The following is a 22,024-nucleotide window of genomic DNA, read 5'->3' on the forward strand; positions in this document are numbered from 1 at the left end:
TTCCCCATCCCTGCCTTAAATCATAAGCAATGATATTACACCATCTAATTAAGGATTGCTAAACCTACTAACTATTTAAGGCGAATTTCTGCAGAGGTCTGTGTGTCCCTTCATTAAAACCACAAAGCCACAGATTATTTCCTGGTGATTTCCTACTCCATGAATTTTTTTTTTTTTAAAAAGTACCTTCTTTAATTCCCAAAAACTAGTTTTATCAGCTCCACTGTATAAAGGATTTCGATGTAATGGGTCATAGTCACTCTTATTTTTGCCACCTGAAAAGGAAAAGTATTTTATGCTTTGGCCACAAACAGATGCACATACTTAAAACAACAACCAATTGTCTAACATGACAGATGTATCTTCTGTAGTAAAGACCACAAAAATATGCAACAAGATCTATAGACTCTGAACTGGTTACATAAAACCTGGTCCTCAAAAACCTGTAGTTTAGATAGGAATAGCTAATGAAGAAGAATTCATTTCCCAAAGCTGCCAGATCTCCCATTCATCAGGTGTAAGTAACAACAGTCTAACTCAAATGGTAACTGGGGAAATGGATGAGAAATTACATTTTTCTTTTCACCTCCAAGAATGGAAAAAAGGATGAGAACACACAGCAACAGTCACAATGCCTACAGTCCTGGTGATGTCCAACATGTGTTAAGCAAGTGACAAGAGGCAGCCCTAATCTTAGGCAGAGTAGGGAAGTTGCCTCAGGTAGTTGTTGGGGTGTGGGGAGTGATGAAAAGTTGTTGGAACTGACACACATATCCTGCCCTTTGCTTTCTAATATAGCTTTTAGACCTCAGGACCACTAGAGGATATTGCCTCACCACCAGTGCTGATATAAATCCAATAGATGCATCTGCTTATAAAAAGGAGGGCCATCAACTTGTATTTTAATCAGTCAGAGCATGGGCAAGCCTATAACAACTTTTTTACAAAACCAAGCAATGGGTAGGTGAAGAAGCAATGTCTTTCAAATAAAAGTCTGCAAATAATACAACATTCTTGTAAGACCTTAAATCATTTCATTTAGTGTTTGCCAGACATATTCACAATTTGCCAAATGTATTTACCTTCTAGATTCTGATGATGTACCCACGATGCTTCTGAAACTGGGTCATGAGGGTTCAATACCTCTTCCATTGTTTTTCTTCTGACTTCTTTATCAGCATCTACAAGGTTTCCCTCATTCTCATCTGCTTCTTCAAGGTCATGAAAATGCTCCTCCTCATCAGATTCCTAAGAAATCAACCCATTCTAAATTCAAGACTCATAACACTAGTATAAAACATATTCAAAGCTCTATGGAAATCAGAGAAATCAGAACCAAGGGGGATAAATCATAGTTTTCTTCTAAAGTGACACTCAAAAAAAAGCTAGAAACCTGTCTCAGAAATCCAAGTAATACATTGGAATGGTAAAATCAAAAGCAGAAAATTTAGTAAGGAGCAGATTGAGAAAGAAGATGTAGAAAGAGTGATACTGACAAGGATTTGTAGAACAGAATTTGTGTTTCATAAATGTTATTGTCTCAACTTACAATCCTACAGTATATGCTGGGAGAGATCATAGCCACATGTGATACATGAACCCCACTTTTGTGACCTCTTGAAGCCCCAGCCAACAATTACAACTTTTTTAAATATACTATGGTCAACAATAGAAATTGTTATACAGTTTTATCTTTTTAAAATGTTTTTTATTCTTTTCATAGCTATCTGTTTTAACATTGTAATAATTTACAGTTGCCACTCCATTTTCACAGACTTGAGCTCTGTGGTTTTGATTATTCACGGAGGGGCAACCTCCATTAAAGTTAATGGTGCACACACCCGTGACACATGCCACACACAGGAGCATGCGGCATCCAGAACGGATCCCCCACGAATTCAGAGAGAGGACTGTAATTTCTTTTTAATGCACCTCTTTTCTATGTTTTTAACTGTATTGTTTCTTTAATATTGTGAAGCTGCTCCAAGTCCCAATTCTGAGAAAAGGACGATTTACAAACAAATAGAAGAAGAAGAAGAAGAAGAAGAAGAAGAAGAAGAAGAAGAAGAAGAAGCAGCAGCAGCCTGAAAAAGAAATGCTTTAAGAAGAACTTACCACATGATCCTGCAGCTGCACCCTTAAGCCTGGTTTTACTTTCAGAAGTTCAGACACAAGATATAAAGCTCCACAAGTGAATGGTGCCATTTGTCCACATGTAACTTGAAGCAGTCGCTTCACAAAAGCTTTCACTCGCCGCAGTACCACATCAGCTTTCAAAGACTTGTAGACAAGGTTGAGAAACATTGACTGTTTGGCACATAATGCCAATCCTGGGTCCAGCAGCTTCCTGCAAAAAAAAAAAAATCCCCATCAAGAATAACATCTGCTTATAAATAAACTGAAAGCAACTCAAGTAAATTCAGAGTTATGTTCCCACACCACGTTGACTACTTTTGATTATACAGAAAATAGCTTCATTTTACCCATTTTGGTTTGATGCAAACAGCTGTTTTAAATGAATAGAAATCCAAGAATTATTTATATTTGACTACAGATTATGATGATTACATTAACAACTTTGAGGTTCTGACAGGGGGGCGCAGATACCATATACCCTTGACCGAAGAACAGTACACTCCTTCTATATGGGATGGTCGTCCTCTTCCACTGAGCGTGCAGCTTCAGGAGGGACGCACATGAAGCAGTGAGGGAGGAAGGGGACACCCGCCTAGCCAGCCAGATCAGCCAAATCAACCCTGGCGATCAATGGGATGACAGCTGTTGCAGCCAGATCGCTCTCACGTCTAGCCCTTCAGTTGTTGCTGGACTTCAACACCTCAAATTTTACACCACTTGCTATGCTGGCTAGAGGTTATGGGAGCTGCAGTACAACACATGAAGGGCCATACATTGCCTACCCCTTGCACTGCTTTATACCTTGACACCAAATGGATTACCTAAATAAAATAAGACTGGGAAAATATTACTGAGAGGTTGAAGAAGTGCTGTTTCCAAGCCAACACTTTATATTCGGTATATATGCATATACCCTGTCAAAAATATGTGGTCAGTGATTACCATTCCTGAAAATGCATTCTCCCAACTGTAGCAATATATAAGATGCTTACCTGTATAAGGCTGTGTAATACCGGTCAGACACAGTCTGATTTGAGTCCATCACTTGGAACAGCAACATCAAGGCCTGAATGCTAGTGCTGAAATTCACAAGGTGCAGAACTTTAAACAAAGTATCCATCTGCTCTTTTATTTTTTCATTGCTAGCCTGGGCATAGGGGTAAGCTCTATTCACCCCTGTCAACAGAGCACTAAGCATTTTAGACTCAACGTCTTTTTTCTTGATACAAGACCGAAAAAAGGAAAAGTAGAGCATTATGAGCTTGTTAGCCAATTCACACTCTTCATGACTCAAAACCATCTGGTTCAAAAAGCAAATTGCATAGTACTGCGCTTTGGGGCTTATATTGGACCTGTAGAGAAGTCTCTCTACCTCATTACACACTACTCCTTTCATGTTGGGGTGTTTATGAAGCAAAGTTTCTAGGAGATAAGATGCTTTTGTGGCTACTTTGTTTTGAGGATCTCCCAATTTATTCACCAATTGCACAAGAAAAGCCTTCTCTTGCTCCACCTTATTACAGAGAAGTTCATGAGCAACAGTAAGTGCTCGACCTTTTGTTGCCACCAAGGGATCGTGAGTCAGTGACTCTAACACTTCCACAAATTCAGCCACCCAGTGCTTCAAATGATGCTCAAAGTACCACAAGATCAGGCGCCTGTCCCTTGAATCCCTGTTGCCACTTGACAGCTGCTCCAGAGTGTCAAAAGGATGCTGAGAGAAACTGTATAGCTTACGATTGTCTGGCAGAAGATGTGTTATGAGAAGCTCTTTGAAAGTATCCAAGGCTATTAAGCTCTGCCTTCTGCTGCCTTTCTTTTTGATCAGACTCACTAGGGTCTCTATAAGCTGAAGTGAGTGAATGGCAGCATCCTGGATAATAAGAGTCATGGCAGCCATTCTGTCGGCAAGAGTACCTGATGATACAATAGTTTTCATCCAAGCAGATGAAGATCCTTTTTGCAGATTTGTTTTGTTCTTGTACAGGTCTGCTTCCTGTTGGTACAGTTTCTGGGCCAAGGCTTTGTAATTAGAAACAAGGGATGGATTTTGGGGATCAGTAGAAAATTCGTTGGTATACTCCAGATCATACCATTTGCCTCCTGGTTTTATCAGCAATGCTTGTCGTTCATGAAACTGAAAAGCTTCTTGTTCTTTTGTTTTCTTTGTTCCCGGCAACAAAACACTCTTCTCTTTATTACCAGAAACCAACTTTTTTTTACTATCTTTGGCATTACTTGACAGTATTTTTGCTCTACTTCCTTTCACTTGATTTTCTTCTTTTACTTTAGGTATGTTTACTTCTTTTTGTTTGACTTTTTCTCTTTTGTGTGTTTCTTCTTCTTCTGGTACTTCAATTCCCTCCTCTTCTTCTTTTTCCACCACAAGGAATTTCTCTGAATATTTGCTGACACCTAGAGAGTTTATAAACGCCTCCAGTTCACCTTGGTTTAGATCATCAATTGCTCCTTTTTTGCCACCATCCACAAGTTCTTCTGCTTCATCCAAAGCAGCAAGCATGATATAATCTTGCTGCAAAAAATCCAAAAAAACAGTATTAAGGCTTCTCATTAATACATTTATATTTTTAAAAAATGACATATTTTCACATGATCTGGTTGTTTCACTTCACATGTGCATATTGCTAGTTTTGATTTAAAAAAAGTCTGCTCAAACATGTGGAACTGGTCTTCTTTTTGTGGTTCAGGAACCTGTCTCTATCCTTTCCGTGCTACTTCTGCCTCTGGTACCAACTTTTCTATTAAAGAAGTAATGCACAGGAATGCATCTACACATCTGTTAACTGCTGAGGTATACCAGAATCACTTTACATGCTATGGACCCACCCTATGGAGCCCTGGGATTTGTAGCTTTGGGAAGCACTGAGCATTCCCTGCTAGACAGAATTCTAGGTGTCTCAGCAAACTTCAAATCCCAGAATTCCAAAGGATGGACCATACCATTAATTTCCCATGCAAGCAAAATTGTGCTCAAAATTCTGCAGCACAGACTCTAAACATACATGGAGAGGGAAATCCTAGAGGTACAAGCAGGGTTCAGGAAAGTAAGTGACACTAGGGACCACACTGCAAACATATGATAGTTGATGGAACATACAAAGGAATTCCAGGGGGGGGAAATCAACATGTACTGTACTTCACAGACTACAGCATAGCATTTGATTGCATAGATCATGAAAAGCTATGGATGGCTCTTAAGGTCACGGGAGTGCCACTACATCTGACAGTCCTGATAGGAAATCAGTACTCAGGACAAAAAGCTACTGTTACAACAGAGTTAAGAAAAACAGAATGGTTCCCATTTTATCACCCTATCTATTCAACTTGTATGCAGAAAATATCATATGAAGAGCAGGCTTAGACTCAGAAGAAGGAGAAGTGAATAGGAAGGAAGAAATATCAACTATTTAAGATCTGCAGATGACACTGTACCACTAGCAGAAAGCATCACAGCCTTGGAAGATTTACTAAGGAAGGTCAAATAGAGACGAAAGTTCAAAGGCAGACATGGTCTACCTAGACAATTAGGAAATGGAAGTAGTAAAATACTTCATGTACCTAGGATCAGACATTGATCAGAATGGGGACTGAAGGCAAGAAATCAGAAGAAGATTAGGAATGGAAAGGGCTGCTATGAAAGAACTAGAAAAGATCCTAAAATGTAAAGATATACAATTGAGCACAAAGGTTAGAATTGTCCAAGCCACGATATTCCCCATCACCATGTATGGATGTGCGAGCCGAACAGTGAAGAAAGCAGCTAAGAAGAAAAACAGCCAAAAAGACAAACAAATGGGTCCTGGAACAAATCATGCCAGAAATCTGCCTGGAAGCCAAGATGACTAAAGTGAGGCTGCCATACTTCAGCCTCATGAGAAGGTATGACTCATTAGAAAAGACAGTAATGCAAAGGATGGTAGAGGGTAGCAGAAAAAGAGGAAGATCACCTATCAGCTGGATAGACTCAATCAAGGAGAGCATGGGCCTGAGCCTGCAGGACCTGAGAAGGGAGGAAGAAGATAGAGGGGCTTGGTGACATCTCATTTCAGGGTTTCCATGAGTCAGGTTGACTCGAAGACAGCTGACCACAACAAGCTGAAGAAGAGGATACCGTGGATGGCCAAAAAGACAAACAAATGGGTCCCTGGGCACATCAAGCCTGAACTCTCCTTGACAGCCAAGATGACTAAACTGAGGCTGTTGCACTTTGGGCATATCATGAGAAGGCATAACTCATTTAAAAGGACAATAATGATAGGAAAGGTGGAGGCAGTAGTGTCACTGCGAGGGATGGACCATACAAGGTGACATCCTACAAAAAAAGGGGGGTGACACCACTGCTCCTCAATCACCTACCTATCTAAGGCTTGGAACAATGGATGCAGGGAAAGAGATTCCACCTCCACATGAGGAGGAACTTCCTGACAGTAAGGGCTGTCTGACAGTGGAACACACTCCCTTGGAGTGTAGTGGAGTCTAAACAGAGGCTGGATGGCCATCTGTCAGTGGGGGTGCTTTGATTGAGAGTTCCTGCATGGCAGGGGATTGGATTGGATGGCCTTGTGGTCTCTTCCAACTCTATTATTCTACGATTCTATGATTCACAGAATGGTAGAGTTGGAAGAGACCACAAGGGCCATCCAGTCCAACCCCATTCTGCCATGCAGGAAATCACAATCAAAGCATCCCCGACAGATAGCCATCCAGCCTCTGCTTAAAGACCTCCAAGGAAGGAGACTCCACTACACCCTGAGGGAGTTTATTCCACTGTCGAACAGCCCTTACTGTCAGGAAGTCCTTCCTAATGTTCAGGTGGAATCTCTTTTCCTGCAGCTTGCAACCATTGCTCTGGGTCCTGTTCTCTGGAGCAGCAGAAAACAAGCTTGCTCCCTCTTCAACATGACATCCTTTCAAATATTTAAACAGGGCTCTCATATCACCTCTTAATCTCCTTTTCTCCAGGCTAAACATCCCCAGCTCCCTAAGTCATTCCTCATAGGGAAAGGTTTCCAGACCCTTCACCATTTTAGTCGCCCTCCTCTGGACACGCTCCAGTTTCTCAATGTCCTTTTTGAATTGTGGTGCCCAGAACTGGACACAATATTCCAGGTGGGGCCTGACCAGAGCAGAATAGAGTAGCACTATTACTTCCCTTGATCTAGACACTATATTTCTATTGATGCGGCCTAAATTGGCATTGGCCTTGTGAGCCAATCTGCATCGACCTGTTGGCCCCCTTCTCGCGTAGCCTCGTTATGCTCGGTGTCCCCATCGCTCCTCCTCCTAATTCGGGTCAGGGCTGAACTTGAAGGCAAGCAGCAGGAACAAGGGTCCCTGAGCCGCCACACGTGCTTTCGCTCAGGAGGGACCCAAGGAGCTATCCCTGTCCCCTGCTTCATGGCCACCTTCTCTCACCTTCGTCCCGCCGAGGCGCAGCACCTCCTCCAAGGTGAACCCGCTCCCATCCTCGGCCGCGTCTTCCTCTTCGTCGCCATCCTTCTCTCTCGAGCTCCACTCCTGCGCCTCCATCTTCTGCAGAGGCGCCGCGCATGCGCGCCAAGCCAACATCCGGGTATTGCAGTCAGCAGCGACGACCTGTCTATGGGAAAGGTCGTGGAAGATAAAAATATCAAATAAACTTGTTTAAATAAACTTGGCCACAGACCCTGCTTTTCTTCATTGGCAATACAGACGAGGCTTATTAATATGGTATTTTTAAAAAATATATTAGGCCTCTTGGGCGGATTTAATTAGAGGACGTGCTCTACTCAGCTGCCAGGACCAGCATGAGGCGATGAGGAAGGGCGGAAGCGGGTACTGTCTATCGGAAAGGTCTTGGAAGATAAAATATGAAACAAATTTGGATACCTTGTGAAAGGCACTGGAAGGGGGGGGGCAGGCCATGCTTTTCTCCAATGGTAATACAAGACAAGGCTTACTAATATAGTATTAAAAAGAAATTAGGCCCGTTGGGCGGATTTAATAGAGGACGGTGCTCTACACAGCTGCCAGGACCAGAGAAGGCAAGGTGGCCGCGGAGTGCATCCAGGTGCAGGCATGCTGCTCCCGCGCGCGAGGCGAGGCCTTCTGGTTGCCAAGGGCTGCTTCCTCCGTCTCCATGGCAACGAGGTCGGCCTGCAGCCACGGCCAAAGTGCTTCGGCGGGGCCTACCAAGCCTTCCTCCCAAGTAAGGACCGAGGCTTGCGGCCTACTAGGCTCCCTTCCTCCTCTTCGGGGCTGGCTCTGTCCGGCCAATGGGTCGGCGCCACCTCCTCTGCTGGGGAGGACCTTGCGCAGAGCCTTGTACGTCTGCTTGCTAAGAGGTCCTATACCAGCCATGTCCAAACTATGGTCCTCCAGGTTTTGGGACTTCAGCTCCCAGAAGCCTCAGCCGCCGTGGGCAATGGTTGTCCAAAACACCTGGAGGGCCATGGCTGTCTCCTATAGTAAGCTTGCTTCTGGGATAACAGCTAAACATACTTAAGAGAGTTTCCAGTGTTAGTATAAAACAACCAGCTTACAATGGCTAAAGCCAGCCCCAAAAGCCAGCAGCCAGCTCTTTAATGGATCTTGAAAACAAACAACCAGGAGCCTTTTCTCAGAGACACTCATGTTTTCTCTCAGGTGGCTCCAGGGCCTTGAGAGGCCAGCGCTCCAGTTCAGGAGAAGCGGCAGAAAACAGCTCCATGACTCCGATGCTGAGACACCTTGCCATGAAGATAAAGTCAACTGGCCCCATTACGGTGGCTGAATACATGCGCGAGGCCTTAACTAACCCTGCGAAGGTATGGACAGCGATGCAGCGAGGTTTATTCCAGACAAGTGGCAATCCCTTAGGATCCAGCATCCGTTTATATTTCTCTCATGCAAAGCTTTGAATCTGTAATGAATCTGGATGAAGGCACAGGTAAAGTACGTTTTAGCCTTCTTGGAATCTGGTTTGGTAAAGGATCTAAGACCCAATGCATTAAAAAGACAAGTGTCAGCTCTGTCTCCAGTGCTTTCAGCCAAATGGAGGATCCTGTCAGCGCAGCCTCTCACCCAGAGATTCAGCAGAAGCTCAGCTATGCCAGCTCCACCGACAGACAGTTCATGGATTCCCATCACAGCATCTGAACCAGATCTCCATTTGAACCACTAAAATGTATTTATTTAAAAAAACGTAATTAAGAATATTATCTTTCTGGTGACAATAACATCAGCCAGGAGAATTTCCCACTTAGCATCAAGACTTTATGTGATCTCTGATGCTCTCAGTCTGTTGCCTCCTTATTTTATCTAATTCTGTCTTGTATCACGATCTATTGATCTATTTTGTAGAATGTACGCCATTCACGGCAGGTTTCATTTGTATCCATTTTTTGTCTGTATTTTTATTTATTTATTTACTTATTTATATAGCGCTGTAGATTTTTGTCTGTATTTTTACAGGAATCAAGTGGATAAGTAAGTGAAGATAAGCAAGGACTAGGAATATAAGTGAAATATAAGGAGGGCATGCACTAATCATCTTGTTTGTTTCCTATAGGGCTATTACATGCAGCGTGACATGCTAGGAGAAAGGGGAGACTTTATTACTTCACCTGAAATCAGTCAGATCTTTGGAGAGGTATGTACAATAGAGGATGCGTTGTGCTAGTCTCTGTTTCAAGCATTTTATCTTGTAGGTCCCACTGAGATATGATCAGGAAGCGTTACTGTTTTGGATCCTATTTTTAAAAAAAAATAAGGGAGGGTGGTGTTTGTTTTTAAGAATTAAAGTCATTTCCAAATGTCTCTTCGGTTTGCAGTCAAAAATTTGCCTTTTCTCACATTTTTGCATCTAGTGTTCTCTGTATTGCCAACTATAAGAAATCTTAACTACTGTTTTCTGCCTTGGCATTTTTAAAGAAGTGTTCACTACTTATTTTATTTACTAACATTTGATTGCACTAGAAAATTCGATCAGATTTTCCTCTGATCAGGCTTATACATTCTAATACTTCGCTAGATCATATCAGTTATGTGTTAAGACTGATCCTGTCTACTGTATGAATTTGAGATGTGATGTTTTTACTGTCATAGAAAAGACACTGTTTGAATTACTGTATAAAATCATGAAACAACTTGGTAGTAGACTATTTCTGTAATGATACTTTAATACAGATTCCTGTTCTTGAATTGCTGTCACTCTCTTGTGTAGTACTGTGCAATTTGCAAAATAAAGCAACAACAAGTACATAAGAAATCAAGTATTTCTTTCAGGATTAAAAATGGGATCGTGGTTCTTAGTAGATTATGTTTTCATCAGTGATAAAAATAATTATCCAGGAGTTTCAAATATATGCTGGAAATGTAAAAAAAGAGACAGGACATTTTATCATATGTGGTGGACTTGTAAAAAACCTAAACTTTTCTGTGTGCAAATATACATATTGGTTTAGAGAATTTTAAAGAGCAATATAATGTTAAACCCTGAACTTTTTATTTTGGGACTGATGGATGATCAAGTAGAAAAGAGTAATGGAATAATTCTTCAGTATATGACCACAGCAGCAAGAATGTTATATGCTTAGAAATGGAAGAGTAGCATAAACTGCCTGTTAAAGAAGAATGAAGAGGAATTGATTTACATTGTCTATTTTGATTAGAGAAAAATCATTAGTAATTTTTTAAAGGATTGGAAACCCTTGATTAACATTTTGAGAAATAATGATGGTGATAATATTACCATTAGTTTTGAAAAGTAGCATGAGTTAAACTGATGGATGAAGTGTAACAATGTTTTACGGAGAGTGGTAGGATTTTGGAAAATGTTGTACAGAAAAGATAATTGAAAGTCATTCTTTGTTAGATTATGTAGTAGTTTAGTAGCTTTTTGTTGTTGCTGTTTTTGTGTTTTTAGTTTCTATTAGGTTGAATTATATTTTAGTTTTAGTATGCTCTACTTTAATTTTAGCATATGTAGACTTTTAATAAAATATTAATAAAATAATTTTTGGAAAAGATAAACCTTCTAGACAAATAGTGCTCAAGCAAACCTAGTGTAATGGTTAATGATGTTAGAAAATATAATCTATAGTGTGTGAGCCTAATTATATTGGTCCGAAAGCATAATACTTACTAGATTATCTACAGGGTGAGCCTAAGCATATCAGATCAAAAGTAAGTGTTAACACCTAAATCGCAAGTTGTTTAGGAAAACAGTCTTCTTCCTCTGTTAATTCTTTTCATATAGAAAGCATAGAAGAATCAGAACTTCCTGCCCCCAAACAGTGCTGATTAGCCAGAGTGTGACTCTGAAGATAAGAGAAGTTTTCTAAATCCTTAATCTCAAAATGCGTGAAAACATTGACTGCAGTGCTGCACACAGTTAAGCAGTACAGTGGCCCCTCCACATTTGCTGGGCTTTGGGGTGAAGGACCCTCGTCAATGTGAGAAAACTGCAAATAAAAAAAACACATTTTTTTTAACCTAAGAGACTACCTCTCTAGGAATCTCCAAGTCCTCCAGTGCAACTCTGGTCAACATCTGCCAGAACTTGATCACACAATCATGCTGGAGGACCTACAAATGCCTAGAGAAGTGTTTTCTCTAGGAACTTCTAAGTTCTCCAGCTCAACTCTATGCTCAACTTCTGGCAGAGTTGCACTGGAGGACCCAGAGATTCCTAGAGAGAACATATTAATCAAATTTGCAAAAGTTGAAGCCACAAATGTGGAGGGCCAACTGTATTTAAGCAGTTTAGCCATGTGAAAAACTGTGGCCTTTTTACTGTTATATATGTTTTTGTTTTTAAAAATTCTGTGATAGAATAGACCTGACCTATCAGTGTATACGTACAGTGTGATATAGGGACAAATTGCCTTGTATCTTTCTCATTTTCTGCAGCTAATAGGTATTTGGTTTGTCAGTGAATGGATGGCCAATGGAAAGCCAAATAAATTTCAGCTGGTGGAACTGGGCCCAGGTAGAGGGAGTCTTACTAGTGATATTTTACGAGTGAGTAAAGACAATCCTTTTTTGCACAACAGTGTAGCCAAACAACTTGCTTTTTATTGTATATACTTTTTAATAATGTAAACTGGATTCCTAGGATTCTGTATCTTCCACCAACTGTTCTGCACTAGATGAAAAATGCAATTTGTAATCTTTCAGATTTTTAGAAATTATTCCTGCATCTCATTGATTCTTGCAGTTCATGGTTATCAGCCTGCAAAAGAAGTGTAATCCCTGCTATTTTGGTGTAATGTGTTCATTTTTGTCCTACTTCCAAAGTACTGTATATACTCATGTATAAGTCTAGAAATTTTTGTCAAAAATTTGACCCCAAAAAGCTGGGTCGACTTATTCATGAAACAATGTAAGTAGTGTGTTTTAATTCTTCTCTTTCTCTGAGTAGAGTGGCAAAAGGTAAAAGCTTAGTTCATCCTGCGAGCATCCAAAAGAAGCACCAACCCCCTCTACTCTTTCCACCATAATGCTGCTTCTGGCCTTTTTGAATGCTTTGGTAGGAAAATGGCAGTGGTGGCACCTCTCTGGTGCTTCCCCTCAAAAGAGTGCCAAGAGGAATTGGCATTAGAAGGATCTGAATAGGACATTTCTGTATGAAGACAGTAAACTTTGTCCTTTACATCCTGTGTTGCGTGCCTTTAAATTTTATCCTTGACTTATTCATGAGTCATATCAAATTCCACAATTTTGACTCCAAAACTTGCCCTCGACTTATACATGAGGTTGACTTATAGTCAGGTATATACGGTACTTGACATGCAACTTACCCTAAGCACTTTAAAATTTCAGCCTCATTGCTTTGCAAAAATAATGCAAATAATGTTATAAAAGTTGGTACAAATAATTACCACTACTATATACAGATAGTTACTTCTAAGCACTAATCAGAAAAAAACCTATACGATTACTGCACATTACTTTATCTCTGACAATATTGTCTTCTGTTTATGAAGGTTTTTAATCAGCTGAGTTCTTTACTTAGTAAATGTGACATTTCTGTTCATCTGGTGGAGATCAGTCCCAAATTAAGTGAAATTCAAGCCTCAGTTTTAACAGGAGAGAAGACAGAATTACAAGAGAGCTGCCTCGCTTATATGCAAGGGGTTACTAAGAGTGGGCTGCCAATTTTCTGGTACAGAGACTTGAATGATGTGCCTGTAGGTAAGACTTTGCTGGTTTAATGCTTTTAAAATATGTTTAATAACCGTTAACTCTTTTCTTATGGTTAAGAACAATTTTGAAAATGTTGGTAGAAGGTTGCATGTGTAGCTTAAGTGTAGATTTGATTCTGACTAAGGTTTTTAATGAGTTTTGATAACTCAAAGAGATCATTCATGCAACAGTCTTAAATTAAGACAATAGAGTCTCCTGTATGAAAATCCAAGATGCTATAAAAGTGGGTGCAGTTTTTCTTTTAATTACTGGAATTTAACTGTCACTTTATTTTTCTTTCTAGGCTTCAATTTTTATTTAGCTCATGAATTTCTTGATGCTCTGCCTATACATAAATTCCAGGTATGATCCCAAGATGTCATGTGGCTTTTTCGTAAGGAGCATGTGATACAGAAAGAGAACAACTAAGTAAACTCAGCAAAGAGAAAGACATGTAATAGAATTTAGACTTCAGTGATTAATAAGTTGGTAAAAGAAATACCAAACAAATTACAGTTAATGAAATATGATATATAATATGCTTAGGGAATTTTTAATCTGTTGATTTAAAAAAAAAAAGACTGCATCAGCCCTGTTTTGAACCCGTGAACCCATGTTATTTATTTTAAAAAAATACCTGAGAGAAGTAGGGGATATGGCACAATTTGCAATTTGTAAAGAAATGTGCCTTCATTAACAACTTCCCTTTTCTAGTAAAACAATATACATACATATAAATCACACCAGAGATCACCTGTACAGTAATTAGTTCCCTTATATAAAATAAAATGGTGCAGTTTTTGCAGGCTGTAGAGACACAAGAGATGTGACACTGTTAAGAGATGCAGTTGGAGAAAGCAACTTAATGGATTTTGGACTGCCTATCAGTGTTCAGGCTGCTAGTGCTGCCAAGGCCTCTCTTCCTGGATCCTATCACCTGCTGCCCAGTAATCAGAAAGTTCGCTCTATTTTTCATGCATTTTTTTAAAAAGCAGACTTTTGAAATATGTCTCTCTGTAGCTCTGCAGCCTGCAAACCATTTTATTTTATATAAGGGACCTGATTACTGTACAGGTGTTCTCCGGGATGCCCTCCAGCCATCCACGTCAGCCTTTGAGCCACCTATGGTAGCAGCATTCCTGGTCATTCATTAATAAGGCAGAAGTGGGCAGCTGGCAAATATTCCAAAATTCAAAACTATCCAAAAGACTTCCTATCCCAAGCATTTAAAATAAGGGAGACACTACCTGTAATTGTAATAATTAGAGTACCATAACAAGTCATATATCTGCAGTGTGTATTGCAAGCAATACATAATCTCACAGACCTTGCAATTGTAATGTTTGAATAGACTGTTAAAGCCACCACATTACATCACTACAAGTATAGGTCAGATAAAATCATTGGTGCAGTGTTCCAGTTGCCCACCATCATTGACACCTACCCCGTTTCCTCATGTCAGGAATGCAGGAAAAGAGATTCCACCTCAACATTAGGAGGAATTTCCTGACAGTAAGGGCTGTTCGACAGTGGAACAAACTCCCTTGGAGTGTAGTGGAGTCTCCCTCCTTGGAGGTCTTCAAACGGAGGCTGGATGGCCATCTGTCGGCGATGCTTTGATCTGGATTTCCTGCATGGCAGGGGGTTGGACTGGATGGCCCTTGCGGTCTCTTCCAACTCTATGATTCTATGAATGGCTGGCCCTAGCAGCTCAGAGGCTGCTTTTTTAACATTCCAAGCAAATTGGCTATATTACTAGATTTACTTGACCAGTTTCTCCTAGCAAGAAGTGTATTTTGGAATTTTCTCTCCATCAGGGTTTGTATAGCTTTGAAACACTATGGAAATCAAGACAGTCAATATCAACTTCATTAGAAAAAAATGTAATTGCCCACTTGATCTTGCATTTGAAAGTATGTATAAAAAGATCCTATAATCAAAATTGGCCATGCCACCACCTTAAGTTTTAGTAAGAGACTGGTTTCTGTCTTGGAATTTTAATCTGAGAATGTTGCATCTTTATTCATTGAACAAAGGAGAGTCATTGTCTTCCCTTTCTTTGACACAAATCTTCAAAATTAAGAATGCTCCTGTTGACATTTATGGATTTGTGGGCAAGAAATTGAGAGAAATTGTGGTCAATTTTTGCTAAAATGGTTCAACCAGAGTCAGTTTTTTATTTTTGCTAATTCTGTAACTAGTCATATACTGATTTCAGAACCATGTAAATACAGGATTAATTTTTAAGCCAACATCTGGGTTAGCTTTTGAGCTGTTGAGCCTGGCTGCTTGTAAGAATGCCTGGGGGAAGCACTTTCTGAAGAACATTTTCTGTGAACAGATAAAAATAAATCATATAAAGTTCTATTAATTACGAATTGTAATTGGTTCTGGCTACCTGATGAGCATTCAGGTTACTTGCAAACATTTACAGACCAGCTTGGATTCATTGACCCCCAAACAGTGGTAAGCATTCCACAGAATGGTAGCTATAATAAAAAGACAATAGTTTTGCTAAATTGCTGACTGGGAAATATGTATTTAAATAAGTCAGATTTTTGGAGTATCCCTGTTATTAGTGGTATCAAGATTAAGAAAAATTAGCATTTTTCCTTAAAGAATAGATTCTGTGCTAAGCATCTATAAACAAAGAGTAACCAAAAAATTTTAACTGAATTTTTGTGGGGTTACTCAGACATCTGGCATCTTGCCTTCATATTCAGTTTTTCATTTGTTCCATTAGGGTTAAATAGAGTTAGCCCTGAAATCTGTAAGAATAAACTGATTATTAGTGGGAAAGCCCAGCAACAAAATTTAGCAATTCACACATCAGTAACTGGAACATGTAGTTGTAGAAGACTGACACATAATTTTGCTTTATTGTTTAGTGCTCCCTGGGTACAGTTTACCTTACCTGTTGTTGGAGGGTTAAAGATGGAAAATTTAATATTAGGAAGCTTCAAGATCATCTGTTCTCTTATTGGATCTGGGAGAGCTGAGACTTGAACAGTAGAGCCAGATTAACTACACCTACTGTTTTGGGTTTTTTTTTGTTTTGTTTTGGTTTGTTTTTTTAGGCATATATTTTCAAGACATAAATTCTATCTGACTATATTTCAATATTGTGAAATAAAATTATAATTAAAATTTTATTTTAAATTAATAGAAAACAGAAAAGGGGTGGCGGGAGTTGTTGATTGACATTGATCCAGAAGCTCCTGACAAGCTGCAGTTTGTCCTTGCACCATCTGCTACTCCAGCTGCAGAAGCCTTCATACATGTAAGTTTGATTATATAGTTGCATTTTCAGGCACAGAAAATATCTCCATCCAACCAATATTGCCATTGTGGTATACACATTAAGTTAACCACACAATGAGTCTCCAATATTTCTGAAATCTGAAATATTCCAAAAAACAAAACTTTTTTCATGGGTGGCTGGGATAGTGATACCTTTGCTTACTGATGGTTCAGTGTTCACAAAAATTCTTTTGATGCACAAAATTATTAAAATATATTGTGTAAAATTACCTTCAGGCTATATGTGTAAGATGTATGTGAAACATAAATGAATTTTGTGCCTAGACTTGGGTCCCGTCTCCAAGATATATGTGCAAATAGAGGTATTTCAAAATCCAAAATACTTCTGGTCCCAGGCATTTTGGATAAGGTAGATACAACCTATACTTTAAATGTGTTTTATTGACATCATTATTACTGTTTCAAAAATAGTTAGATACAGATTTCTTTTAATAAGATCATTATGGAAACTTTAGAGTTAATTAGAAAATCAGGATAGGCTTCTTACTTGTTACAGCAGCATTATACTGAGTGTGTATATTCTTTGGCAATAGCTTGCTGGTTTTGTTTATATTCTTATTTTGTTTCGTCATGCATACAAGATGCTTATCTACAATAAAACAAACATCTTTTTTTTCTGAGTTTCACAAAGGGTCCTTATGTACTACTGTTTTATTGTACAGTATATTTCCAATATCTACTCTCTTACTGTGGGAACCAGATATTTTCCCCAGAGGCAGTGTGTTGGTTTTTTTCATGTCATACTGATTTACTGCCATACCTTCCTCCAAAGGATCCTGGAAATTGGAAGACTCATATTCCTCCATAAAATTCTTAAATGACCTGAAACAATTCCTTAAATTCTTGGAGGGAAGCACCAGCTAAGCCATTCAAAGCACAAACAGAATAAGGTTCTTATTTGGATAAGATTCTGTATGAATATTGTGGTGGTGGTGATGGTGGTGAGAGTGGACAGTTTCAGCACCTATACCTCAACATAATTTTTCAATCCATGGAATTCTGTATTAGGACAAAGAGTCCAGAGATCATGTGGAAGTGTGTCCTGATGCTGGTGTCATCATCCAGAAGCTGGCCCATGATATTGAAAAGAATGGAGGAGGTGCACTCATAATAGATTATGGCCATGATGGGACCAAAACAGATACTTTCAGGGTAAGTTGATTCACCTAGATGTTCTGGAAGAGTTTGAGTATGGTAAGACTCTAATTTTTAATCTCACATAGTAGGACAATTAAATCAACCTTTGAGAAGTGTAGTGCAAGTTGGTTGTAGTCTTTGCCAGTAATTTATATCCAGGGGAATGTTGCATCCCTCTAAAATTAGTGGCAGTGATAGAAAAATAGCCAAACTGCAGCATAAGGAAGTATACAGTGGGCCCTCTACATTCGCTGTGGTTAGGGGCGTGGGACCCCCATGAAAGTGGAAACACTATTTTTGTCTGAGGAAAAAAACCCTCTAGGAATCTTTAGGTCCTCCTCCACTCAACTCTGTGGTCATCATCCACTGGAGAACCTGCAGATGCCTAGAGAAGTGTGTTCTCTAAAAATCTCTAGGTCCTCCATCATAACTTTATGGTCAACTTCCAGCAATTGCACTGGAGGACCTAAAGATTACTAGAAGGAACATATTATCCAAATCCATGAATAAGCCATAGCAATAGCAAGTACATTTCTATACCACTTATCAGTGCACTTAAGCACTCCCTAAGCAGTTTACAAAGTGTAAGCTAATTGCCCCCAACAATCTGGGTACTCTTTTTAGCGACCTCCTCGGAAGGATGCAAGCCTGAGTTGAGCTTCGGCCCTTTTGCTGGTATTGAACTCGCAACCTTGCGGTTTGTGAGTGAGTGGCTACAATACAGGCATTAACCACTGCGCCACGAGGGGTCAAAGCCACAAAATCAAAGCCACAAATGTAGAGAGCTGGCTGTACAAGCAAGCCACTTACTTAAAAAAAGGAAACTTATGTAGTAACAGAAGTAGCTTTTCATTTTGCTAAACTCCTATCTGCAGCCTGGAGGTCTGAAATGGCCAGATGAAGTAATTCTCCCCCCCCCCCCCCTCTTTTCCAGGGATTCCGTGGCCATAAACTTCATGATGTATTGATATCCCCAGGAATGGCAGATCTCACTGCTGATGTTGATTTCAGTTACCTGAGAAGCATGGCACAAGAAAGAGTGACCACCTTGGGTCCTATAAAACAACAGGATTTTTTGAGAAACATGGGCATTGATATTAGAATGCAGGTAGGGACTGCCTTTGTATCTAGTCTGTTTGAAAAGCCCTATTCAACCTTTTTGGAGTAGAAGGTGTGAAGAGCAGGGAGTACTTTAGCCTGTTATTACTCTCAGATGGAAAGCAACACTCTGGAAGCTCTCTGCATCATCTGAAACTGTGTTTTTCTAGTATTCTTAATTGAATGGAGTACCTCAGTGAATAAAAGATTTTTAATTCAGATGGGCACTCTCCACAAAAGGAGAGTAATGATGGGGTGGGATAGGGCTAACACAGTCCTCCCTCCTCTCTTTTGCATAGTTCAGAATGTGGAGCATTGGATAGGGAGCATAACTCCTATTAATTTTAATTGTTACACAGTTATTTAGCATACAGAATGAAATATAAATAAAATATTAAAACTTTACACGATGTACAAATTGAGATGGATAAAAGGGTGCTGGTGACTTCTGGGATGAAAAATACTGGCAATTAACAGTAATTCATTTTTCCATTTAGGTTCTGTTGCAGAATGCTAAAGATGCAATTAATCGCAACCAGCTACTCCGAAGTTATGAAATGCTGATGGACCTAAATAAAATGGGGGGGTGTTTCAACTTTTTTGCCATGTTACCTCACAACAGATTTAGTTCTTCAGACCAAGTAAAGAAACCATCAGCTTCAGCATCTGTTGCTGGCTTTGGTGAACTTGTATGGAAGTGAGCACCTTCTCTGCCCATTTGAATTATTTTCTGTAGGCTTTCCATAACAATCCACTGGGGAAACAGGTTATAGGTTTTATGTTACCAGCTTCCTATGAAATAATGTATTAGGCTTTGTGAAAAACTGAAGAATTCAGTCACAATATAGCATGCAACATGTGGAATAGGAAATTATGGTTCTGATAGAACTAAAAATTGATCATAACCCCTGTGGGGAGGGTAAAAAACACATTTTGGTTCGAGAACTGCATCTTGATTTCTTGTTCTAGATTCACATATTATTGAACTGTAAACATACTTATTAAAGATCTCACTTTTTATAGTCAGTTGAGGACTTACATTTATTGAGCGACTAAATTATCATGTGAGAGAGACGGGATGGTGTAGTTGTTTGAGCATTGGACTATGACCCTGGAGAGCAAGGTTTGACCATGGAAACCCACTGAATGACTTTAGGCAAGTCACACTCTCAATTTCAGAAGAAGGCAAAGGCAACCTCCCTCTGAACAAAACTTGCCAAGAAAACCCTGTGATAGGTTTGCCTTTGCCCAGGTTGCTATAAATTGGAAACAAGAAGGCACATAACAAATGATATTCTGATAACACTATTTTCTTAGATGAGAAGCATCTGCTGGAAAGTATTTGAGGGTCAATTTTTGGGCATACGTTCCTCAACTTATAGACGAGTATTTATGGTATTGGTGCAAACTGAGGGAAAACATATTTTTGTTTCTAAAATTTAGGCCTCTGCTGATTTGGTGCAATAGAAACTAAATTGTGTTTGTTACAATTACATCATAGTATTTACAGAATCACAGGATATAATAGAAAGTAGAAGCATTTTTTCAGCTGCATCTAAACCACTTTAAACAGAACTAAGCTTGCTCACAGCACCCATGGAATATTAACAGAAAATAGAGTCATCTTCCAAACTGCAGCTCAACCGGCTGAATAGAAATAAACTCAGTCAGCTGGCCTGGGTCAGGTGGCTTGCTGATCTGTGTATCCAAGAATGACTATTCACAGCAAGCAGTAGCGTCATGTGGGGGGGGGGGGATTTGCAGACCACACCAGGTGGCACATCATCTCATTCTCTAAATGGTACAGAGAAACAATTCAGTTACATAGGACATAACCAAGCCTGTAATTGCAAGTGGGCATGGGAGGCCTACCAATTGCAGAATCTTGCAGGCAAATGCCACTTGGGCCTATCAAAATTTTTATTTCTATAATAGAATTCCAAACTGCTGATGTACAGATGGCCTCTATAGAACCAGAGGCAAAATAAACCCTTGATACAGCCACTAAACTCAGAATAACCCCAAACATGCTCTCACTTTGGCTTATGAGCAGTGTGGTAAATACATCCATCTATACATCTTGTTGCCATCAACTCTCTGCCTTACCCTCTTGAAGGATTGTGTTTAGAGTTTATATATTTGTATGATTGTATTATTGGGTTTTATCTATTTTTTATGAGATGGTTTGTAATGGTTTTAATAGTCTGTAAACCACTTTGATCTATGGAAAAGCAGTATACAAATAAAAATTTATTATTATTATCATCATCATCATCATAATCATCCATGTCTTCCCATCTGCTGCACCATGAAGCTTTTTGCCTATCACATTATTTTTCTTTCTGGGCTTAAAAGTCCTATGCTTCTCTTTCCATTTTAAATCATTTTGAAGTCCATTTCTACCTTGGCTAAACAGAGTATTCAGACATTCAGGAAGAAGAAAGCAAGGGAATTATTAATAGATTAAGATCTAAATAATGATTAATAAATAGAATCAATTAAAAAAGATTACAAATTCAAAGGAAAATGGGACAGCCTAGAAGGGAAACTCATCAAATTTGCAAGGCAAAATAGAAAAAAACTGAATGGGGGAGAGGAGTCATTCAACATAAATGAAAAAGAACTTTGGACTTCTGCCTCAGATATAGCCAATGCAACTGTGGATTCATCCTCTACAGCATCCAGAAAGCAGTCCTCCCAGTGGCTTTGCACTGCAGCTCCCAACATTTCTTGCCATTGCTAGAAGATGAAGTCTAACAATATCTGGAGGGCCACACTTTGGACCTCGATTTTAGAAGATGTCAAAAGAGTTGTCTACATGAGGTGGAAAAACCAAAATCCCACCAGATCTGGCACAATCAGGACACACGATGCAGGGCCCAATCAGCAGCACATCAAAATCAAGTGCCTTAATGAGTTTCCAGAAAACTCCGATATTTCCTACATGCATCCCATTGACACCCATCGCCACTGTCAGCTCCCAGAGCCAGGATAGGCTGGCTAGAACAACTTTTAACTATTTTTCTTGCTTGTGAGGTGCCTAGTGCCCCATCATGACCTTAAAGCATGCCACCAGAAGCAACACAGAAGGAGGGAAATGTTCCAGGCGGGAAATGGCTTTTTTGCTCCTGGTGGCACACTCTGAGATTGCAGTGAGGCATTAGAC

At 39.6% G+C, this 22,024-nt stretch overlaps 2 protein-coding genes across 5 annotated transcripts in view; one reads left to right on the forward strand and one right to left on the reverse strand.

Moving 5' to 3' along the window:
- The window catches only part of CEBPZ (CCAAT enhancer binding protein zeta), a 27,894-nt gene extending 19,818 nt beyond the window's left edge, over positions 1-8,076 (reverse strand). The window contains exons 1-6 of the mRNA XM_042473687.1: positions 8,026-8,076; positions 7,573-7,752; positions 3,129-4,669; positions 2,116-2,347; positions 1,083-1,248; positions 187-275 (exon numbers count right to left, since the gene is read on the reverse strand). Coding sequence (XP_042329621.1) covers positions 187-275; positions 1,083-1,248; positions 2,116-2,347; positions 3,129-4,669; positions 7,573-7,752; positions 8,026-8,061 — 2,244 coding nt within the window. The 5' untranslated portion in view covers positions 8,062-8,076. The remainder of the gene's footprint in view (positions 1-186; positions 276-1,082; positions 1,249-2,115; positions 2,348-3,128; positions 4,670-7,572; positions 7,753-8,025) is intronic.
- A 55-nt stretch (positions 8,077-8,131) lies between these two features.
- On the forward strand, positions 8,132-21,129 carry NDUFAF7 (NADH:ubiquinone oxidoreductase complex assembly factor 7). 4 transcript variants are annotated; one of them, XM_042473796.1, is made up of 10 exons: positions 8,169-8,344; positions 8,782-8,942; positions 9,686-9,766; positions 12,028-12,138; positions 13,104-13,311; positions 13,607-13,665; positions 16,469-16,582; positions 17,632-17,775; positions 18,695-18,868; positions 19,356-21,129. In XM_042473796.1, exons 1-10 carry the CDS (start codon positions 8,215-8,217, stop codon positions 19,557-19,559), a joined length of 1,386 nt encoding a protein of 461 aa, XP_042329730.1. In that variant the 5' UTR covers positions 8,169-8,214; the 3' UTR covers positions 19,560-21,129. The 4 variants fall into 4 exon arrangements, with proteins under 4 accessions (XP_042329922.1, XP_042329730.1, XP_042329856.1 ...); XM_042473865.1 differs by lacking the exon at positions 8,169-8,344 and adding an exon at positions 8,400-8,603; XM_042473988.1 differs by lacking the exon at positions 8,782-8,942 and having other exon boundaries at positions 8,132-8,344.
- Positions 21,130-22,024: the final 895 nt, after the last annotated feature.

This window comes from Sceloporus undulatus, chromosome 1 (genome assembly GCF_019175285.1).
Source record: "Sceloporus undulatus isolate JIND9_A2432 ecotype Alabama chromosome 1, SceUnd_v1.1, whole genome shotgun sequence".
Lineage (NCBI taxonomy): Eukaryota > Metazoa > Chordata > Lepidosauria > Squamata > Phrynosomatidae > Sceloporus > Sceloporus undulatus.